Source organism: Python bivittatus, unplaced genomic scaffold, assembly GCF_059951505.1.
Source record: "Python bivittatus isolate LINGU-HERP-01145 unplaced genomic scaffold, Pbiv_v1 ctg000070_np1212, whole genome shotgun sequence".
NCBI classification, from domain to species: Eukaryota; Metazoa; Chordata; class Lepidosauria; order Squamata; family Pythonidae; genus Python; species Python bivittatus.
In genome coordinates, this window is record NW_028277034.1 from 8,662,878 (window position 1) to 8,680,277 (window position 17,400).

General features: G+C 35.5%; 1 protein-coding gene across 13 annotated transcripts in view; it reads right to left on the reverse strand.

Moving 5' to 3' along the window:
- TENM3 (teneurin transmembrane protein 3) overlaps positions 1-17,400 on the reverse strand; it is a 470,513-nt gene that overhangs the window by 118,234 nt on the left and 334,879 nt on the right. For all 13 annotated transcript variants that reach the window (XM_088131934.1, XM_088131955.1, XM_088131950.1 and 10 more), the window contains one exon: positions 1,614-1,736. In XM_088131934.1, coding sequence (XP_087988060.1) covers positions 1,614-1,736 — 123 coding nt within the window. The remainder of the gene's footprint in view (positions 1-1,613; positions 1,737-17,400) is intronic.

Genomic DNA, 17,400 nt, shown 5'->3' on the forward strand with positions numbered 1-17,400 from the left:
GCAGTCTCAGCCGGTTGCCACTGCTCCCAGGCCTCTACTTCAGTCCCAGTGCAGCCACCACTGCTGCTGAGGAGTACTGCCTCAAGTCCCACGTCACAGCCAGCCACCAAAGCGCCACAACGCAAAGCACCAACTGCTCTGTGGTCCTGCGCTCCACAGGCCCTGCCATGCCCAGCTGATCTTTGCTGTCTTCTTGCTCTCTTTCCACCAAGAAGCCCCTTTGTGCTATGCTGCTAAGCAGGTCTGGGGCTGGGCTTCGCACTGTGCTGTGGCTCAGGGGCTGCTTCTTGCAGCCCCAGAGCTGTGATGTGCCAAGAAGCCCCTGAGCCACAGTGTGGCAAGCAGCTGCAAAGCCACATGGTTCTGGGGCCAATTGCTGCCCCACAAGGCAGAGTGCAGGGCAGCCAAAGGAGCAGAGATGGGGGGAGATAGGTGGGTGGGGGGAAGTTGGAGGCAGTCCCTTACCTTACTGAGACTCAGGGCTGGGAGGGACCAAGCCAGGAATGGCTTGCATTGGAATGTGTCCTCAGCTAATGACAGCTGAAATTTGCTTAATGATGGCAATGGGGATTAACGTCACTAAGTGATGTGATCACGTAACATCTCACTTTACGACCGCATCGCTTAGTGATGGAAATTCTGGTCCCAATTGTGGTCATAAGTCGAGGACTACCTGAAGCAACAGAAATCCAGAACTCTTGAGAAGATCCTTTTTCTCACCTGGAGACATTCAGGACTTCATACACAACACTTGGGTCCTATTATACTAAACTGTGGCATTTATTAAAACTTTATCCTTTCTTTGGAGCCATCTCAATAAAATAGTTACTTCTGAATAACTTCTGCCATCTATCATTCCTACACCCAGAAAAAGGCCTACTGTGCATGAAAAGGCGTAAAGGACAGATAACACACAATGAGAAATATCAACCATTTCAGTTCATGACCCAAGGAAATATTCAAGGAAAATGCAGCACCTAGCTGAAAAATATACGTACATGGTTTAGCAAAAACACAACATCCTTTGTTGTGTATAGTTACATTAAAAGAACATTGATGGTTGCCAACCACCTGTAGGAAAACAGCACTTAAAAATGAACAGGAAAAGGACCAAAAGAACCAAAAGAACCAAGTTCCTTCTACTTGTAGTTGATTTATTTGTTCATTTATTCAATTCCAGCAGAATGTAAGGTATCAATAATCATGCAAACTGAATATTGTTGTCACTATCTCCAATTTAAACATATATGGGTGTATGAGTGGGTGACCTATTCTTGACTGAGTTTGAATGACTTCACAACCACAAAAAATACCTAAGTTTAATATTAGAACCAATTCAATAATACTATTTCTCTTTTTTTTAAATGTTGAATATATTTTCTTATTTTTTAATTTGTCATTAGATTTATATCCCACCTTTATTTTGTACAACTCAAAGTATTCTCCCCATAACAACCCTGGGAGGTAGAGTGGGGTTGAGAGAGAGTGCTTAGCTCAAAGTCATTCAGACAGCTTTATAAAACTATGGTTTAAAATTTTTGATAACAGAGAATATTAACAAACTTGATATATTGGGACAAAAAAAGCTAAACATATATTAGATGTTCTCTTACCATTTTCACCAGAAGGTAATGATACAGTGTGTGTTGGCACAGTATCAGAATTCACTTTTCCATTTTCAAATGTGTCATTTTCAGTCTGTTGTAACTGCCAGTTGAGGCCAAATAGATGCATTGCTATTGGTAAAGAAAATATATCATTTTACAAGTTATACTGGGATAAAAAAAAGTCTATAATGAACAATGAATACATTTGCATGATTTTCTATAGCCAACATTTATATTTTAAAATACAATATAAATGAATATTTGAATAATTTAATTGTTTTACTTTATTTCTAGTTTAGGAAACATAGTAACTATTAAATAAACTTTAAAGGGACATATAAAAATTAATCAGAAATTAATTTTAGTCATGAAATAGTAATGCAGGATATCTCTACCACTGCATAATTCTCCATTAATAGAAACAGAAGCAAAACCTAATCCATTCTTTTTCCTTCCCAAATGGTGCAATTTAGTAACTTCCACCTTGGATTTAATGACCTTACATTTCCCTAATCCATTTTTAGATGGCCAGAATTATTTTAGTTTTAAAACATAAAGCTACATTCCTGATGTATTATACGGACAACTGTACTTTAAAAAACAAATACTTCAAGTACATACAGTTTTGCATTTTAAATTCAATGTAAACACAACATTATTCGTGTCTCCTGGAACAAAAGAAGTTCGCTTCTTTGGTCGGAGGGTAAACACATTTATTTGGGAATAAATACTACACTGTTGAATAAAAAGGAGCTCACCTTTTAAATTAAATGAAGAAGTATAGAATGTTGCCTTCTGAACATGACCTTAATTCTTTAAGTACAAGAAATCAGGAAACATAGTAAATAATAGTCAGCAAACCCTAAATGTAGCCTCATGCAAACACATCTGAATTTGCTGCTGGCTCAGAACAAACTGGAATCATTCAACTAAGTTCCTAAACTCTACAAGGGAAAATATGCTCTGGGGTGAAAACAAAACGTTGAGGGCAGAAACTATTTTTGTGGTCCTTTAAAGCTAGGTTTAATCTCATACAGTACAATGAGAACTTCCATGGATAATACATGGAATACAGTCTACGTTTTCCACTTTGATTTTGAACTGCAGAGCTCATGGCTGATATATTTGGCCTGACTGAATCTTCCTGTTACGTTTCCTTTCACTTCGTCTCATAACAATTTGCCAGAAGAAAAGTTCTCAGAACATTTGAGCCATTTTATTGGTCTTAATAAAGGTACAACTGAACTACAGATTTCAGGCTTTTTTAAAAATGGATTAACACACCTTAATGACAGGATGCCCATTCGCATCAATTACTGCTTGGTATTTGTGGGGAACAATCTTAAAACTTTTTTTCCAAGAGGTTCAATGCATGAATTGTGCTTTATTTTCACCAATCTGTTGTACTGGCAATGTCCATTATCAAAGCAGTATTTTTAGTCACAGAAAATAGAATTTAATTTTTATTTTGCCATAGATAAATTATATCATCTTAGATGGGAAGAGTAGCATATTACTGTAGCACATCAAGCTAAAGACTGTCAGACTAGGTCATTACTTCTTTGCTCACAACTATATAGGATTTCATTTTACTTAACAAGAGCTTCCTCTATACCCATTTCCTGGCTCCCCATTCTTGGCTTCGGTATCTAGATTACCATGTATAAATTCTTGTTTTATAGCTGCTTTCTGGATCAACATCTATAATTTGGAAGAGATGGCAGTGGGAATGGAATGCCTCTATTTATGCCATGATTACCTGCGGTGTTTCCACTATAGTGAAATATCACAGCACAAAACAGGTTTATTGAGTTGTTGCCTCTTAACGTCAATAAAAACATTTGCATTCTTTCAAGCTGTTCCCCTACAAATTGCTAAAATAGTTTTTCTTTTTCAATAATAGAAAAAATGCAAGTGAAACTTTGTTCTACACCATCATCTTAGACAAAAGTATAAATGATAACTCCCACAATATACTTTGGAATGCTGTAACTACTACTGCTACAAGTTCCTTTAATTGGTTTTAATGGTTGAAAATCCCCTGGAAGGAATAGATATATTAATGGAAAAACTGAAGGAATTTGGTGCATTTCCTGGATTTAAAATTAACAGAGAAAACGAAACTGTTAACAAAAAAATATGAGAATGGAAGATAAAGAAGAACTGATTGAAAAACTGGTTTTCAGATCTTTCAAAAAGTAAAATATCTGGGCATTATCACGTCCAATACGCATTGTATGCTATTTCAGAATAATTATGTTAAGGTATGCAATGAAATTAAGAATATATATATATATGGATCCATCCATCCATCCATCCATCCATGACATTCTTACTCCTCTTGCTCAGTCTTACAGTAATAAGCCAGTTAAATTTTTAATTGCACAGCTTAATATGATTATCATATTAAGCATGTAACATAATGTCTGCTCTTAGCTACAAGAAAATGGAAAGGGATGAAGAAACTCAAATAGCTGTAATTAACTAAATTAACTAAAATGAATTTTATTTTGAATCCAGCTTCATAAACATTTTACTTATTTACTTATATAAATAAAAATATAAAATAAGACTAGGTGGCTTACAGTTATAAAACTAATTAATTAGTAATTAAGTAATTAGTTAAAACTGTAATTAGAATTGTACCAGTGCTCTCCATCTAATTGGGGATCTCCACACCAAAGATCATGTAGACTCTCCACTGTTTTTACAGCCTTCATAAATGTTAACAGATGGGGCCATTCTAAAAGGCGATCATTCTGACAGAGTAAACTGTTCCAGAGTTAACTGTGCATTCAGAAGAACCCCTAGATTGTATACACACAAGCGATCAGGGAAAATGCAGCCCTATAGAAAATGATAGAAGGAACATCCATGGTACTTGAAGGCTTTTGTACTAACAGCAGCTTCATTTTGCTGGGATTCAGTCTGAATCTGTTCCATTTCATTCAGTCCCTCACAGCCTCCATGAAGTTCTGCTATATTTACTACTCAGCAATTTCATATAGATGTTAAAGAAAACAAGGAACCCATACTAACGTGCCTAATAGCTCAAACTCTCCTACCCACTAACACAGACTGGAACTGCTCAAAATGAAACTAACCTCTGCAGAACAGTGCTCCTAATCTCCAATTTCTGCAGACAATCCATAAAGATACCATGATCAATGGTATTGAATGCCACTGAGAGATACAACAAGACCAGGAGAAATGTAACACACCCTCCAGGTCCTATAGCAAGTCATTCAGAGAAGTGGCAAATTGGTTTCCATTCCATGCCCAGGGCTGAAGAACAACTGGAAAGGATCTAGATGATAAATTTAGTTCATGATCCCAGTCTCACATATATAGTTGTGGAAAGACTGAATCCATTAATTTGTAATTTCATTGATATACAAAATATGATATATAGTTCCCAGCTCTGTAAACAGATTCTCCTAACAACATCTATAAAAAAAAATTCTCAAAGGAAATTGCTTAGTGAGAATGTAAGCAAATAGTATGTCAAGAAAATTTTAATTTAATTCTAAATTTTGCTATGTACACAGAAATGATATACCACTTCATACATATTCTACATTGGTCTTTTCACAAACATTTAGAAACAGCTAGTGGAACAATGGATCTGCTTGCTCTTAATCTAATACACGCAAACACATAAGGGGAGAGAGGGAGAGAAGTTATTATTTATTTAAATTTATTAGCTGCCCAACTCAAATGGATTCTATGCTGTTCCTGTTATTTTATTTTGTTTAGCCACCACCTGAGTCCAAATGATTGTGGGTGGCTCACAATGCCACAAAATAATAAAATGCAATACAATTCAAAAACAAACCAGTAAAGAGATAAGAAAGTAGTCAAAAACAAAGTGGCAAATCTGGCCAATAAGAAAACTCTCAAGGAGCTCCAACCACTATAGCCCAGGGTCTGGGAGAAATGCTAGGTGGTCAAGGCCCTTCAGAAAGCTATCTGGATGGGAGCTACCCAGATTTCAAGGGAAACTTTATTCCACAGTTGAGGCTCTGCTACAAAGAAGGTGTATCTTCTGGGTTTCAAAATATGACAATATTTAATTGAAGGGACCCAAATTGTGCCAACCCTGTCAGCTCGAATCAGAAGATAGATGGTCCCTCAAATAATTTGACCTCTTGCCACATAAGGCTTTATAGGTCATAACCAACATTTTGCATAGCTTCTAGAAACAGATCAGTAACCAGTCCAGTTTACTGAGTAAAAGGGTCATATGGGCATACCATGAAGCTTCCAAGTGGTCTTCAAAGGCAGTCGCATGTAGAGCAAACTGCAATAATCGAGCCATTAGGTGACTAGGGCTTCAGCTCAGTCACCCATCAGATCCTTGGGAAAAACCCTAAGCTCTCTCTGGAACCTCACTGGGTAATTTTTTATTTTCACCAATATTTAGGCACCACTTTCCAGTTTGAACTCACTTACTTTCAGTCTTGATTTATTTTTTTCCTAGAAGGAAAGAGCAACCACAGTTTTTCCTCAATCATTCTGTTCCCAATGCCCTACTCGGAATAGTTTACCCCTAATGTTTTCTTTGTTCTGGAGTCAGGTGGCACAAAAAAGGAAACAAATAAAGAAATAAATCACTTTCACTCCCCATACTGTTTAGCTATTTTTGTCTTCCAATACACCATCTTTCCATTTTATTTAATTATTTGTTCCATATAAAGGAAGTAGTAGTTTACCAAATCATATAACAGTAAAGTTACAATTGAGGCCAACAAGGATATGAATGGATTTTACATACACATACATATGCGCATGCACACATACAGGCACATGGTTATTGCTATTTAAATATTTAAATGTTTATTTATTGCTGAATATATGCCTACCTGTTTATCTCAACACTCAAGATAGATTACTACAATGAAAAATACAAGGCATGAAAAGACAAAATCAAAATTAAAACCAGTTATTAAAATAATTAATAATTAAAACCTTGGTAAAAGCTATTTGTTTTTATCGCCTCTCTAAACAGTGAGAGTGGGAGGCAAATGCACCTCCTTAGGGAGCTCATTCCATAGCCTAGGAACTATAAAAGAGAAAGTCCTTTCCCACATACCCAGTAATTGGGTTTCTTGCAGTGAGGGCATCTTCAGGAAGACCTTTTCCATTGATCTAAAGAGATGGGCAGGTTCATAGCCAAAGAAGCATATAACAGAATTTAAACATTTAATCTGTGTATTTGAAATATGTACAAAAAATGCTATTTTATTTTTTAAAAATGAAAAAACAGCAGTTAGAAATAGCCCCTACATGGCTTCTCTCTGATTATATCACAATGCTCCCCCACTCTAAAACACAGTATGAATGTACTATAACAGAACTGCAGATAAAACAAGAATTTACAAAGATGTAGAATATATCCACTATTTTTCATCTTTTCTCTACCTTTCTTTAAAAAAAAAAAATGAAGCAAACTACACACACAGGCTACAATGAGTACAGTCAAGCATCTACAGTATATCATTTCCATATGGCGCAGCTGTTTCATGATCATTCTCTAACTTATATAAGTCAAACAAACTTATATACGCATGTCAAGCTACAAAGATAATTGTGAAATGGCTGGGCATATTGAAAATATGCGTGATAAATAGCTTTTTCACATGTTGATGACTAAAAATGAAATCTATTACAAAGATTTATGGAGCCAAATATAGCAAGGTCAAATGAATGTAACATTCGAACATTAGAGTTAGCTAAAATTCTCTGCTTTGTAGTCAAATTTACATGGTGCATTTCAATTCACAAATAATAAAGAGAATACAATTATTTAATATTCCATAAAAAGATGGAAGCAACAAATACAACAAATATTCCATAATAATGTAATCTAGTTTAATAAAAGGCACTGAATGATTTCATATCACCTCGGACTATTACTCTATCTGGAACATAAAATGAAAACATGACATTGCAAATGAAATGTGATTACAACAAACTTTTCCATAGATTGAAAAAAAAAGCATTTATATATGAGTTCACATCAAGTTTACTGAATGCGCCATTATTATTTTCTAAACACTGGTAGGTGTAACTCATTATTTATCACAATATTCCATGTGAGAATCAAATATACTCACAGCCTTGTAACTGCAAGTCAGTATGTACGAACTTAGAAATAAATTATGGTGAACTCAATTATTTTTGAAAGCTCTACTCAATAATACATAGGTTAAATTATTAGCTTTTACCTACCATAATGAAAGACACATTCAACGTAAGTATGTGAAGTGCTTCCATGAGAGCTGTCTGTTATACTTCTGTTATAGTAAAACATTTATGTTCTTTCCACATATATTTTATAGTGATCATCAAAAATCTCCTACAGAAGGGTGGTAGCAAAAACTTTTCCTCTAAATAAAAAATTGATTTCCTAAAATTGCCCTGACCTGTTTATTCACTAAGTAACCTCTTTGACTATTCTATTAAATTACCAGGAAATGGGCTGAGCTGAAAATGTAGAGAAAGGTTATAGAAAAGTGAAAGGACAAGGATGGAAAAAAAATCTATTTTGAATGTTTGAAAGAGTAAAGTGCTATGTGCTTTTCTGAGTGCGTAGAATTTGAAATCTATTTAAAATGTGCGTCCCTTGCAGTTAACATTAGTTTATAGTGCATTTTAAACAAATTAAATCTGTGTCTTGGTTTTTCACAAAGTACATAGATTCATGAAGTATCAAGTTAAAATTTTAATCGTGGCTCATAATATGTAAGATTATGGTAGAATTGCAATTTTTGTAAATTAAAAATGATGGATGCACAGATACACACACACACTCTGTCAAAATGCTTTTGGTGATTTGCAAAACAATGTAATTTTGTTCTGATAACTGATTTCTCTATTATGGAATCAGAAAGGGAAATTCTATTTGTTATACTGCCTGAATCCAGAAAACAATTTTGTTAAGAAAAATGTTCATTTGAAAATGTATCTTTCAAAGTTGAAAAGTCTCACTGAGTATTTATAATTTTAGAAATGCTTGATAGCTTATCATCTGCTTTTATACTTTAACAGCTACTTACCTTTTTATTTCTTTTTATATATATTTCATTGTGCTAAACTAATTAACTTAAAACTTAATAAACATAATTGTAATTAAAATGAAAACGCAAGCCTGGCAAATTATTTTACAAATGGAGCAACTAAGAAAAAATTGGCTATATCACTCCAAAGTCTTATTCTTTGTATTTCTGTCAAAACCCAACCCCTTAATTCAAAAGTTGACAGAAAACACTTATCGGCAATGGACTGCTGAAAATAAGATATAGATTTTTCCTCTCAGTGTTGTATGAGCATTCTTTTAGCCAACCTCCATACCTCAAAAGCCCAGTTATTGGTATCTTGATGAATTCAAAATACTATGGATGTAGCCAAGAACAATACGGGCATCTTTAACACATCACAATTGATCCAAAGGAACTATAGCAGGGTGAGGTACCCAGTTTGAGGAAAGTGGTTGGATCTGTGCCAAAGTCATGGATTTTGTTTGGGAAGCAGATAACTCAGCACAAGACCAAGAGCAAGTTGGCAGAAAAGAGGAAAGTGCTAGAATGCGCCTGTAAAGTGGCACTATACTTACTTCTTATACATAGAATATAAAAAGAGGAATGAAAAGTAGAGAAAGGGGAGGATGATATATTTCAGATGCTGCAGGACATGTTGCTGGAGAGGATATCACCTGGTTAATGTGAAAATGGAACTGAGGAATAACCAAACCTGCCAAGCCCAGAGATTCCAGACCTGGGACATGAAGGAAGACTGGGAGGAAAAGCCTGGAGCAGCTTGTGAGGATGGGCTTTGCTGTATGTATGGGGATTCAGATGTTGGACTGCAGAACTTTGTAAATTAAAGGCTTTGTTTGGCAGCAAGAGAGCCAGGAGAATATTCAGAGACATTCCAGTATCAGAAACTGAGATAAGGAGGGGAAGAAGAAGCCGTAATAAAGTATAAGCAGAAAGTAAGGGAAAGAAACTTGAGAGAGAAAATTAACTAGGTTAAGACTTTATTTCTTACATTTCTTGTACTATTCCATACATACTGGTTTCGTAAGTAGTATTTTCATCTGAATATAATATTAAATCACAGCATGATTTAATATTACATTAATCACAGCATAATCAATTAGCATGGGTATCACAGCATCCAGAATAAAATCCCTCATTTGTTTACCTACTGGCTGTATCATGTCTGTATCAGTTCTATCCTGACCTACCCTCTGGTAGGCATATTAACAATCCTATTGCTGTTGACTAGAAATGTTATAATAGGATAAGACCAAGTCATATGAATTAAGAGTTCCAATTAGTTGTTTCTCTAATGAACAGGTAACTGTAACTCATTTCTATTAAGCACTGTCTGAGGCATAAAATATATATGAAGCAAATGTTTGTGCTCTATTAACCTCCTTTTAGGATGATAGGAAACTACTATTACATTTTTTAAAGCAAACTTCCACCAGTTTACAAGCGAGACATTCAAGCTTGCTATTGCAAAGACTGTATAAACAACTAGTATCAATTTCTTAATCTTCCTGTAAAAATTGATTACAACCAGAGTTAATCCCTCTAAAACTCCTAACAGCTCTACCATGGAACTTCAGAAACAATAATAGCACCCGTTTAATAAATAATAAACTGAATATGAAATACTTAAATTGAGTAAACTACAGGACACTTCTGGGGAAGTTGGCTGACTAAAGACAGCTCTGTGAAAAAGTGGAGCCCACATTTGCAAACTTTTTTAAGGAGCTGGATAGCAGATCAGCTCCTTTGATCCTCTCTGGATAAAAGAGAGAGAGGCGCGATCACCCAAGCTGTTTCTTCTTATGGTTGTTCCTTTTCCTCATGAACAGACCGCAAGACAGTGTCTGGGGGGGGGGGGACCTGGAGACAGGGGAATTCCTCATATTTGCTCTAGTCACAAATGGAGCCTTTCAAAGGACACGTTTGTGTACTTCCCTTGCTAACTATCTTTGGAAATTGCTTATTAATGGCTTTAATGAAGCTAGAAACCTTCAAAGGGACAATGCTGAAAACACCAAGTGAGTGAATATTTTCAAACCTTAATACAAGAAAATGAAGATTTTTTATAATTTTTAAGAATTGAAAATAAACAGCAAAAAGCAAAACAAGGTTTTGGCTACAGAAAGATTTTAAAAGATTAAGGGCTCAGAAAACATTGGTTGAACTTTGAATATTAAGACTTTGAAATTATTTTTAAAGAATAAATGCATGCTTGTGGGAAATAAATTATCATGGCGTTTAGAGATATCTTCAAGGAACTCCAATGAGGTCTGCGTCGAGACTTTGAATCAATTATGGCAGCTATGTTGTGTCTTTTTGGGAACAGTCTGTCTTCAGAACAAGATGTTATAGAACAAGATATACAACAAATTCCACTGGAGAATAACATGAATGAAACTTTGGATAAGAACCTGCCATCAGATGCAAAGAGAAAACTGTATGAGGTTTTAAAAATTAAGAAGAAAATAAAAAAGACAATCCCAAAGAGTAAAGGGAATAATTCTTTTTTCTTGGTTTATAAAAGAGACTCCTTAAAGAATGGAAGAAATTCATAGTAAGGATCAACAATCACTGGAATGGATTACAGAGAAAGATTGTTCTGTATATAAAAAAAAAGGAATATAAAATCGGTTTATTCAACTAGGGTTAAATGGGGCATGTTGTTACTCTGGGTGGTTCTTTTTGGATTTACTGATATTTTGACTGGAAAAATGTGGTATACTAGATTTGCTTATTTGGTGATTAAATACTTTACTTTATAGCTATTTTCTGTATCCTAATTGTTTAGTATCTAAATGCTTAGTATCTAATTGTGTGAAAATTTATTTTTAGGAGAAACTAGCTCATTATGTTAGGTTAAATTTTAGCCTTTTTTTGTATTAGTATGCTGGGATTACTTAATATTTGTGAATAGTTTCGAGCTGAGACATGGAATGTTTATTTGAGTGGGAAAGTTTGTTATTGGGGGTGGCTCTCTTTGGAATGGTTGGCATTTGGAATGGGTTGTGTATTGGAGTTTGCTCTTTTTTAAAAGGAGAAATGGTCTCTTTTTGTTATGTGAAACTTCATAATTCACTGTGTATTCCCCATTGTGTGCTTGCTTACTCTCTTGTAATCCATTCCTCTCCAATCTCTCTGCTCTGCAAAGGTGGGAAAAAAAAGAAAAACACCAGGTCAGGCACAAGACAATGCCCACTGACGATAATGGTGATTATGTGACTGAGGGATGCTGAGAAGGTCATAAATGCGGATATTGGTTGTAAAGTTATGTTTTCAGCACTGTTATAACTTCAGTCGCTAAATGAGGCAGTCAGTAAGCGAATATACGTGTAGCTGAAACATTTAGAAAGTTTCAATTTATTTTGGCAGAACATGGAACAGTTAATCTGTTTGAAGCTTTATTCATCACAATGTAACCAATCTAGAACTTTTAAATGCAATGTTCCACACGGAAATTTGTTCCAAGCCCAAAAGAAAAGAGTTTCAATTTTATGCATACCCCTATTCAAACATTTCATGAACTGGCTCTTATTTACCAGAGTTTAATCATAATATGCAAGTCTGGAACATATTTTATTAAAATAGTGATTGATAATTACAATTACAAGGATGCAGTTACTTTCTCAACCTCCACCTGTGGAATAAAAATTCCCACAACCACAGCCCATCAATTATGATTAAAGATTTTGATGGCACCATGTTAATCATACTTTACTCTTCCTCATGAACTGATAAATAACTCATCAGCAAGAAAAGTCTTACACTTAGATTAAAATTTAACTACATGTAACAGAAATAGTCGAAGAGTACGGTGCAAAGGCATTCTCTTTTAAGCAAGAAAATAATTACAATTAATGGGCATTTTTTCTTGAAAAGTAAAGAGACTCTACAGTTTATATAGATGAGGTTATTCATTACTGGATTGTTCCTTTCAATTGCTCTAAAAGAGTCACAGGATTCTTCCAACATCTACTCTTAGCTAGTCTACTTCCCTGTTTTTTCAGAAAGCTTTGGTTAATATTGATAGCCCAGCAAATTATTTGGAGTCACTATAAGAGCTCCCTGATCACTGGGACAGAAAACTTCTTTCATGGTACACTGCTACAGACTTTTCAGAACATCCCTATAGGCTAGCAGCTTCTCCTCCTGAGGAACAAAGAATCTCTAAACAGATTCCCCATCACCCTAAAAGATAGTGGAAACGAGAAATGAGAATGAAGGTAGAAAATGCCACTTTCTTGCTCATCAGCGATAATCCCCTTTTCTCTTGTTAAGTGGGCTCCTCTGCTAATTGTTTTTTTTAAAAAAAAAAAACCAAAAAAACTTCAGAGATTCTGATGAGTTCTGCCTCTCTGCTCCTGTCTGATTGTGAGGAAGGATATTATAGGAAAATGGTCTTTCCAGGAAGTTTCCTTTTTCATATTGAACAAAAATATTTGCTTCTCCCTGGCCTGATTTCAACCTTGCTACTAGAGAAGGATTACCTGAATTCTGACATTTTCTGTGGTTACCTTTGGAGGTGTTTCTCCTCTTCATGAGGTAAACTTGGGTGGTACTTAGATTGATAGGCTATTCTTTTGTTTTTGTTTTTCCTTAAGCTTTTGACAGATTTTTAGAAAGCTTAAAGTAAGGAATAACAGCTATAAAGTAAGAAACCTTATAGAAAGATTTTTAGTGATGCTTCCCTTTCCTTCCATTTGTTTCTCAATGCTAGCCTAAATATTTGTACATTATACTGAACATTGAGGGTTACTGCTAATTTCTGTTTAAGTCATCTCATCCATTTTTTTTTATTGGTCTCATAACTCTTTCCCTAGAAACCATATTACAAACATCTAAATTTGATTTGCTGTGTGATAGCTAGTATATAAGACAGCCCTTCCTGCTTAAATATGGTTAGACTTTTATTATGGATATATACTGTTGATTTGGCCACTGCTGCACATTCTCCAATTTTGGTCTTCCAGGAAGTTTGTCTGTTCCAGTGTTGTGCCAAATTTGTCCTTGCAGTTATCAGCATGTAACTTAGTAAACTGTGATATTTTTCATTTATGTTTTCCGGAATTATATCTAACAGAAATATTTGTGGTTCCAATTCCAATTTAATTTTTAGAATCTTCTGAATATTTTGCTGTATTTCTTTCCAATATATTTGAGTTTTTTTATATGACCACGGCATGTGATAAAATGTTTCTTTTTGATTGTGGCATTTCCACATTTATTGTTATATGACTGATCTATCTTAGTAATTGTTGACAGAGTCATATACCATCTGTAAAACATTTTAAGCCAATTTCCCTTAAATTGTAGCTTGGAGTAAATTTTATTGATTTTTCCATAATTCCTCCCATTGTTGCACTGTGAGTACTCTGAGTTTTGCATCCACTTTATCATACAACTTTTGATTTGTTCTATCTCCATTTCATATTTTAATAATAATTTATTTTTTTACACACACACACACACACATCCAAACAGATGGTCTTGGTTTTATGTAAGTTTTGGTAGGGTTTTCTTGTCCTATGCATTATTGGAGGCTTTGATCAATTCATGACTACATAGTGTTCCCCTCCCCGCCAGCTTGGAATACTGGTTAAGATTCTGATTTTGCCTTTTGGAGCAAGTAAAAGGAGCAAACCTGATACAGATACACTGCATCCATTGTATTAAAAAACCCTTCATAATAAGTCTAATGTTCTATTTTCATTTTATGCACAGAAACTCAACCAGTTCCCCCTCTAATGTTCTATAATAATCCAGACCATGAAATTATAGGGTTATTATGTCAAGGGTTGGGAGAAGAAGAGGACTTTTCTGCATTAAAAACCCAATGGAGTGCAGCATTAAATAGGATTATTAAATTAAATTAAATTTAAAAAGGATTACTCAAGATTGAATTTATTTTTAAAGACTTGTTGGCTGAAAATCAGTATTCAGTTGCATTAAATATACTTAAAAGTGTATGTAATTATTTTCTTCAATTTGTTTCTCTTACTTATTCAAAGGAAAATATAAGAATAATGTATGTTAATTTATTTAAGGAGGATATGTTTATGATGTCTTATTTACATGTATTTACAAATCTAAGTTACATGGTGATAGCAATAACAAATGATTTATTTTTGTTTCTGCTCTATTTTTCTCCATCTCTGAATCATTTAGTCACTTAAGAAATCAAAGTGAGGAGGCACACGGGGCATGTATCCTAGTCTTTTATCTGTTTCTCTTTCACACTCTCATTTTTAGATTTCCTGAATGCAAGTAAAAGTCTCTACGATTGGACACCTTCTTTTATGAAAGTTCAAAATCACAAGCAGTGGCTTCTTTTATTTTTGAATTAAATAAGTAAGAACTCCTTGTACATATTTACATTCAATATGGCATAGTCTGAAACTGAAGGGGACAAGATCAATTTGCCCAGGATATATTCCAATTTATACCTATGGAGGGATTCAGTTGTTAAATTTAAAGAGACACGATAAGAGATAAGACAAATTATTTCACTGCATATCCTATCACTGAGCTAAGTAGTCAAAATAGCTGCACAGTTGAAAGGTTGCAAATATGATGCTTTTCTTTAGCAAATAAAGTTTCTTGATCTGTTACTTTAGTCTTCTCTATAATAACAGATATAGTTACTACATCTACATTTTTGCTGATTTTTCTTTATTTTGTCTTTTAAATAAATACACAGCTTGGCATATTAAAGATTTTTTTCTGAGAAATCTCTATATTTATGCTAGAAGGTATGACTATATCAATTATATCACAGTGTGCTTATTTGTTAATTACCTGGATAATTTTTGTGAACATAAATTAACAGTTGCCCAGTTTTTATCACAGTGTAGAATTCTAATCAACTTTCAACCTTTACTTTATTAATATATATTGACACATGACAATTATAGCAAAGCCTTTGTACCACATTAGAAATGGTTATTAACTGGGTCTTCAAATGTGACTTGTCATCTAAGGTGTAACAACTGATTTTTCTGTCCAAAATTTCTTATTCCACTGTTTGTTTAATGTATGCCACTTTGAAATAGCTAAATAAAGTTATTTCACATTAAACGACTCACATTATTAACTGCACATTTAAGCAAGCATAGTCCGCTACATTATGTTTTATGGAATCCAGACCTTGAAACCATAGCCTTAAGTGCCACACTTGACATTTAGGATGCCATCAGCTGAAATACAGATAGTCCTCACTTAGTGACTGCCTTGTTTAGTGACAATCCAAAGTTACAATGCTGCTAAAAAAATAACTTAGTGACCAGTTCTCACATTTACAACCTTTGCAGAGTCTCTCTGCTCTTATTTTCACTTGCTTATTTACTCCATACCAAGATGTCCTCAAAGAGCAAGAGAACTCCAGTTTAGCTGTAGGAAATAGCAAGAAGCAAAGGAAAACTGAAGTAAAATTGTAAGCACAGTTGTGGTCATATGATTTTCACTTAGTGACCACTTTGCTTAATGACTGAGCTGCTAGTCACCATTGCAGTCGCTAAAATATTATTTCTCTAGTACTCCTTCCTTCCTCCCTCCCTCCCTCCTTCCCTCCCTCCTGGGTTCTCTGGAGCTGAGGCTGAATCACCCTCTCCACTCCAGTTGTAGACTGAATGATACTTCTGCAAAAATGTTGGGTTTAGAGATGTCTTCTTAAGGAGAGAGCGCACCACAGCCTCCTTCAAGGTGGGGGGGCGATCCCCTTAAAGAAGACAACATCACTGCATGAACCCAAACACATGTCACCTCCTGGGTGGCTTTAACTATCCAGTAGGGATCTGGACCTAACAAATAAGTGGCCAAGCTAACAGACTGGAGAACCCTGTACACTTCCCTAAGAGTCACAGGACCAAACTTGCTCTAGATAACTATACATTGCACACCTCAACTGGATGTATCCAGTAAGAGTCCAACTCTAAGCGACTCCAAGTGACTTTATCTGCCAAATAGTAAGAATATTCCTCACAGTGGCCCTGCAGATGGTCCTGCAGCCCATCCCTCCCCAAGCAGGGGATTTGTCACCCAAATTTGGCAGTTACTGGCAGATACAAAAGGGCATAAAAATAAGAATGCTACTGCCCTGAATATAAGTTCTTATATGTGCTCCATTGGATTATTCTTCATCCTCTAAGGGTGCTCCAAGAGTCTCTTCTTGTGCTTCATTTCCCACAGCTCCTTAGAAATACAAGGCATGTCCTGGGATCTGTACAGGGAAAGAGGCTGCAAAGGGGCAATTCGGTCTAAGGCCCCAATCCAGTCTAAGGCCCCAGTCTCAGCCAAACATCCCACCAAACCTTCAGGGAAAACCCCAAGGTCCCTCTGAAACCCAACCAGGACTATCAGTCACTTGAAGTGAGCCAATCTAACAGTCACCTGTGGGGTGGGGTGGCACGAGCTAACTGAAAAATAAACAGAAAGTGATCTGACCATGGCAATGGACTGATAACTATGTCCTTCAAGACCAGATCACATTTCAACTGCCCTGAGACAAAACCCAGGCCTAATGTGTAACCTCCAATATGTATCAAATCCCTAATAACTTGGGACAGATCCTTGGTTGCCAAGATGGCCATGCACTCCTGAGCCACGTCAACTCAACATCTCTGGGTAGTAGATTGAAGTCCCTGAGAACCACATGCCTTGGGGTCTCAACCACCATCCCAGCAATGGAATCCAGCAGCTCAGGCAGGGAAGATGCTGTACAGCAGTGAGGGAGGTACAACAGC